At 37.3% G+C, this 7,023-nt stretch overlaps 1 protein-coding gene across 1 annotated transcript; it reads right to left on the reverse strand.

Annotated features, from left to right (window-relative positions):
- Positions 1–4,576: 4,576 nt before the first annotated feature.
- On the reverse strand, positions 4,577–6,740 carry LOC137085898 (uncharacterized). The gene is made up of 6 exons (XM_067451972.1): positions 6,345–6,740; positions 5,888–6,241; positions 5,427–5,804; positions 5,214–5,342; positions 4,867–4,913; positions 4,577–4,778 (listed from the first exon to the last, which is right to left on the reverse strand). Exons 1-6 carry the CDS (start codon positions 6,406–6,408, stop codon positions 4,647–4,649), a joined length of 1,104 nt encoding a protein of 367 aa, XP_067308073.1. The 5' UTR covers positions 6,409–6,740; the 3' UTR covers positions 4,577–4,646.
- Between the last annotated feature and the right edge of the window lie 283 nt (positions 6,741–7,023).

Genomic DNA, 7,023 nt, shown 5'->3' on the forward strand with positions numbered 1-7,023 from the left:
GCTCAATATTAATTTACATATCAAACTCCCTGAAGAAATTCTCTCACTGGCTGCCACTTGTCAATAACAAGATTTATTGACCAAATTCATGACCAGTCGGCCTCAGGACCTCCAGTACAATTGTCAGGGTAACGCTGTATATCTTTTAAATGGACAGGAATGGAAATGAGGCTGTGAGGGTTAGAATCCAGTGCATTCAGTAGATTGTACTGTTGTTTAACAAAAGTTGTTCAGCTGACAAAATGTCTTTCATGCATTTAAAAAAAAAACTTTCAGTAGACAAACACTCCATAAAAAAGTGTGATTATTACAAATGTCCAAGATCATTATTTGATCTGGGACATTTGTGTGTACGTGTGTGTGCATAAATGATCTATAACTCACAGCTTTGTTTTCACCAGTGTTAAATTCAATATGGTGACTCACCTACCTGACTAAGGTCAATGAGTCTATACCATAGACCGTAAAAAAATATGGACGACTCGACATCATCCGTTTCCGCTTGCCAGATTTGAAGCTTTCAGGCTGCCTGGACGGTGCTGACATCTTGGGACCGAGTCTGCGCAGTAGGGATTTCGGGACCGGAGTTGCGCAGTAGAGAGCAGGAAGTAGAGCAGGAAGTACCATAGACAGTAAAAGAAATGAACAGAGCGTTCCCATAGACTTCAACGGTGGAAAATGAAGTCAATTAAAAGCACTCACTTTCTGATGCCTGAGCGAACTGCAAAGCCTCATGCCTGGCTCACACTACAGGAGTTTTAAAATCCTCTCCGACTGTAAAATCTGTTTGCAGCACACACTTCAGGAGAATCTTTGCAGATTTTCTTCCCTCAAGTTCCTGTAAAAAAGTTCCTGGCACACATTGTTCCGGGTAATTTTGGTGGAAACGGGGCTTTATGCTCCCCTTTTAAGGTTTTAAGAGAGGTGAGACAAGGCTGTGCATTATTTGGCATGCTTTATACATTATCTTTAGAACCTCTTTTGATTAAATTAAGAGCAGAAATGTCGGGTGTGACTATGCTGAATTCCACCTATACTGTTAAGTTATCAGCTTACGCGGATGATGTGGGGGTGCTAGTTAAAGATCAAAATGATGTGAATTTGATGTTGAGATTACTGGAAGACTTTAAAAGTGTTTCTTCCGCAAAAGTGAATTGGCAAAAAAGTGAAGCCATAAGTGTTGGGAGTTGGTTATGTGGGGAGCCCATTCTTCCAGCCAGCCTGAATTGGAACAGGGATGGTTTTAAATATTTGGGAGTGTTTTTGGGAAATGAGATTGCTGTTAAGAATTTTTTTTTTAATTGTTATTGAAAAGGTAAAGGTGTAGACTTTTTAAGAAAGATTCAGTCAATCTTAATAGACTTTTTTTTGGGATAAGCTGCATTGGGTGCCAAAACATGTACTGTACCTTTCTAAGGATGAAGGAGGTCATGGACTATTACATTTGCAGAGTCGCAGCTTTCAGAATTCAATTTATACAAAGACTTTTAAAAGACTCAGAGAATGTAAACTGGAGGGTCGTAGCTTTCTCCATATTGAGAGAGTTTGAAGGACTGGGGCTGGATAAGGCCTTATTTTGGATGGATCCTCAAAAGTTAAAACTCTCCAAGTTTCCTGTCTTTTACCAGAATCTTTTTAAAGTCTGGGCTCTGTTTAAAGTACCGAAGAGAAGGACTGTAAATTCCTGCAGAAGCCATTAATTTTTGGCTCACACTTGGACCTCTCTAATGAACTGGGATATGCTGTGATGCAAGAGAATCTTATAGGGTCTGGGATTTCAACTATTGGACATGCACAACGGATAGCAGGGACGGACTTTAAAGATGTGAATTCAATGACTGGACAGCTGGGGGTGAGATCTACCCGTTTGATTGCCAGAGCACTTGACAAATGGAGTTTAGCCCTTTCTGAAAATGAGTTGAAATTGTTAAAAGATTATTCCTCAGGTTCTAATAATCCTGATTGTTGTGACCCCTTTCCCAATTTGAAGTTAACTCCCATACTGGGTGATTGTGAAGGCACTCCGTTAAAAGTTAACGATTTGATTGTATTAGGTATAGATTGTGCATCTGGAAAGGAGTGTTACAAAACATGTGTCAAAGTGTTTAATAAGAAGGCTTTGGATAAAAGAATTGACACACCTTGGCGTAAAGTACTTCAGTTAAAAGAAGGGGAAAACCCTGAGTGGAGAATGTTGTATAAGTCACCATTGTCTAAGAGAATCGGAGACTTGCAATGGAGATTGTTATATGGGGCTATTGCCGTGAACGCATTTGTTTCGGTAATTAATCCTGACATTGATCAGAGTTGTCCTTTCTGTTCACAAAGGGAAACTGTCTTTCATGCATTCATGCAGTGTGTAAGGTTGAAACCTTTATTTTTTGTTTTAAATAACATTTTTAAGGGTTTCAATGAGTGTTTTTCAATGAAGACTTTTATTTGTGGTTTTAAGTATTCCCAGAGCCGCAAGTATCAATGTCAGTTGTCTAATTTTGTTTTAGGTCAGGCAAAAATGGCGATTTACATTACGAGAAAGGAGAAAGTTGATCAAGGTGTATGTAATAGTTTAGAAGCTGTGTTTTGGAATTCCATGAAATCTAGAATGTTAATAGATTTAAATTATTATAAAGCAATCAATTTAAATGTTAATTAAATGATTTATTGTAATAAAGGTGTTTTTAAAATCTAAAAAAATCTCTCTTTCTCTCTCTCGCTCTCTTTCTTTCTTTCTTTCTCTCTCTCTCTCTCTCTCTCTCTCAGAGCTACAGCAAACTACGGCAACTCAACTCGCGTAGACTTGTTTCCTATTGGCTATTGTGACAGTAGTAACTACTGATGTTATTACAATCTTGCTCATCCTGATAAATATCAAACATGTTTGATATGATCGGGGCGAGCCCGATTTGCGTAACAGCAGATCGGGAGGTGCAAGATTTGATCTGTGAACGCCTCACATTACTAGATAATCTGCGCCGAACATCGGAACCGATCGAGTCCTGGGAAAGTTTTTCTCTCTGAGTCTCGGGAGGGGAAAATCTGGCATAAATCGGCCTAAAACTCCTGTAGTGTGAGCCAGGCTCAGACTGAGCTTGACGATGTAGATGTGATGTAAGCCTCCTGTCTGACAGTTGTAGGTCTTCTAGTAGTTGTGGAAAGTGTAATCTGAATCATGTTGTTTAACTGTTTTGTCCTGTTGCTTTTGGCTCACTATGGTCTTCTCCCCTTTCTTCTCCCTTGACTTTATCAGACTTTATGTCTCCACTTCCCCCCGACTGTCTCAGTAAAAGATTGCTTCTGAGCGTCTCCTCAGGTCTATACGGTAATTTCTCAACTGTGCGACAGAGTCGCGTTGGTTATGACGCAATCGTTAGCCTATTTTTACAAAAACAGCTTATATGGGACGATAGTGTAAGATACAAGGTAATGGAGCCTTTTATACATTGTCGTGTTTCTTTAGAAATAAACAATGGACAAATGGAGTCATTAAAGGCCTCAGATGTAAAGTTATGGGTGGGGGTGGGGGGGGGGGATCGAGGCGCGAAAGCTTCAGTATCTGAGAGGGAGACTGTAGGCTTGGTCTATACAATGGGGCTGAATTGAAAACATTTTGGTTCTTGAACTGCATTTTAATACTTAGGCTTACTGCGTCACCATTGCAATTTCGATTGTCAACAGCAGGGGGAGTGAAATACAGTTAAATACACTAGTGTTATCAAAGCAACTTCACACTCCAGAGAAATCCTGCTTCATCTGGTTCAGATAAGTTTAAAACACCTTTAACTTATGCATTTTTTTTAAATTATTTTTAATACATGCATACGTATTTTGGTTAAAGGGATAGTTCACTTTAAAATGAAAATTCTGTCATCCTTTACTCACCCTCAAGTTGTTTTAAACCTGTATGAATTTCTTTCATCAGCTGAACACAAGGGAAGATATTTTGATGAATGTCAGTAGCCAAAGAGTTAACTGGAGCCATTGACTTCCAAAGTAGGAAAAAAAATACTATGGAAGTCAATGGCTCCAGTTAACTCTTTGGCTACTGAAATTCATCAAAATATCTTCCCTTGTGTTCAGCTGATGAAAGAAATTCATACAGGTTTATAGCAACTTGAGGGTGAGTAAAGGATGACAGAATTTTCATTTTAAAGTGAACTATCCCTTTAAGGTGATCAGTGCAAAAAAAAAAAAAAGCCTGCTATAGGCTACTGTAACTGAGTGGCCATGAACAAAGAGGGCATAATATTTCTTCTTATTTGGGGCCACACATTGTTTAACCCGGTTGTATTTTTCCCCTCTTAGTCACAAACATTGTATATTGCAATATTTCAGTTTTGTTTTTATGATCATTATTTCATTAATATAAGACACACAATTTGTGTGTGAAAGAACAAGACTATCAGCAACTAAAAAAAAACTTTTTATGAAATGTTTTTCCAGAACCTTATGTTTCTAGAGGAATCATTAAGTGTTTGTACTGGTAGGCCTGTTGTGGATGATGATAGAAACACTAGTGGTATAAAAACAAAATGTTTTTCAAAGACAATGGCATTCATTTTATTAGAGATTACAACAGCATTCAGATACATCAAATGCACCCAACACATAGGGGAATATTACTTTAATTTAAAAGTTATCTCACATAATTATTGTTTGATATTGTAATCTCTAGCTGCTGAGTACACTACATATGTGAATAAGCTTCTTTCAGTCTCATGTCTGTTTGAGTTTCTTCCAGTGAAATGTACCGCTGCGTAGCTTATCTCCTCTGGTACACACTGAAACCAGAACCAAAGTACACTCAATACACATGGATAAATTAATAAAACATCAAATATAAGGAGCACAGCGATATCTACATTTTACCTCATTAGCAGAAGACAGAGAAAGTGTTGTTTGTAATCGCTGGTTTTCTGCAAAGAGTATGAATTTTCTTTATAGTTGCAGTTTTAATATGCAAATATGTTTATTTTTCAGAAAGAACTCTAAAATAATCAAACCTCTCTCTATAACATCTCAGTGATAAAATCAACATTTCATTATATTTTACAATAGAACATTATTTAAATTCAGGTGGATTTAATCTCATCTTTTTTTGACTGTTATACTTTTTAAATATAAACTTTTTAATATAATCAGTATCAGTTATGCTTTAATAATCAACATTATTACACAATATGATCTTAAATATTCTTAAAATGCAAATGGCTTACCAGAAAATGTTTCTTGTCGTTTATGTGCTCTCTTCCATAGAAGGATAGCGATGATCACCAAGCACAATATATTTGTTGCAACCAAAAGTGGGACCTTAAAGTCAGTCGAGGCCAACTCAGAAATTGGTTCTAAGATTAAAAAAAAAAAAAATCTAAATATTCAAACTGCTATTAAGATGATTTGATATATATTGTGTGTGTATATTTTCTCACCTCCAATTTCAAGCCTACTTCCATTCCCGAACAGTATCTCTCCACACATGGCCACAGCGCAGTAGTAAGTCCCAGCGTCGGTTAAACTGAGGTTCCTCTTGGGGAGATTGTAGATACAAGACTGTGTATGGGAGTCTCTCTCAGAGCTCTTCTTGCATTGATCATTTATGTTTCTTTGCTTGTATATGAGTCCTGGATGTGTATCTCCTGATTCCTGTCTAAACCAGTAGACGCTGTGATTTTCCACACATCTTTCAGTGAGGACAGTGCAGTGAAGATTCACGGAGTCTCCTCGGTTAAACTTGTGCTTGTTCACCTCAGTACTCAAGTCCACTGCGGACAGAAACTGCTGAATATGATGCTGTCTTGTATTTAACCCTTAAATGAGAAAATGTTTAGGATTATACATTAAATACATTACATTATAGCTTTTTATATATTGTTTTGCTAGTTTTACTTGCCTTTATAGTATAAAAACAGCCCATTACTAAAAGTTATAAGATCGTAGTCACGGGTACCACAATAATAGATTCCAGTATCCGATGCCTTTAATTCTTTTATAGTTAAAGCAAAATAATTATTTTTCTTCACAGCTGTAAATCTTGTGTCATTCTTGAAGTCTCCGTAAAACGTTGGTGTTTCAGCGTCAACATAGAGACTGAGGATGGATGTTGGAGCTTCTCCCAGAGATTGCTTGAACCATGAGTAGTAGTTCTCGTGTTTTTCAGAAATCGTGCACTCTAAAGTTATAGTTTCGCCTGCAGAGAAGGTCTCCAGGACTTTCTTTTGAACGACAGCAGCTGATGTGATGAAGCCTGAGAAGAAAAAGCACACGCAGGACCATCAGAGCATTCATAAATACAAGGTAAAAATACATTAGCAGAACATACCGGTATCTCTCTTCCAGAGCATACACACCTGTCCTAAAGAGTAGAAAAAATATCACAAGTTTAGTTGAAGTCCTCTGTGCATTTGGCAACATCTTATGGAGCGTTTGTAAGATGTGTGGGTGAGAAACGCCGGGGTTTAGAGGAGTCAAGCCTTGTCTTTCTGATTTAGATGAGTCTGGTCTGATTGGCTGTTGTCATTTTTTCCATTCAGGCTTTCTGACCAAAGATGTATAGCATGTGATGTGGCTTATCTTTTGTTCTTATGCTCATGATTGGAGTTTCTGTGAATCTGGTGATCGACTGGTAATATTTAATTCTTGTGAAGTCTAATTTTCAGTAGTTTTTGGCCTTTTATTTTCTTTAGTTCTTTGTTACACAGCACGCTCAGAATAAAAAAAACTGGCCCAGTGTTTGATCAACATGATAGTCTTTGTTTCAGTAACATCATACTCACAAAAAGATGTTTACTGTATATAGTTTGTACTGTAGGGAGTCTAGAAGTACAATGTATTTATTGGAAACATTTTTATATTGTCTTAGTTCTTATAGCTCAACCAGTCATAAACTATTTCAGAAAATTCAACCTGTCGAAAGTATGCCTTATTGATTATTTTAACCTTATGTCCACTAACTATATTATCCTGCACATACAGTGGGTACGGAAAATATATTCAGACCCCCTTACATTTTTCACTCTAATATTGCAG

Source organism: Pseudorasbora parva, chromosome 1, assembly GCF_024679245.1.
Source record: "Pseudorasbora parva isolate DD20220531a chromosome 1, ASM2467924v1, whole genome shotgun sequence".
In the NCBI taxonomy this organism is placed as follows: domain Eukaryota; kingdom Metazoa; phylum Chordata; class Actinopteri; order Cypriniformes; family Gobionidae; genus Pseudorasbora; species Pseudorasbora parva.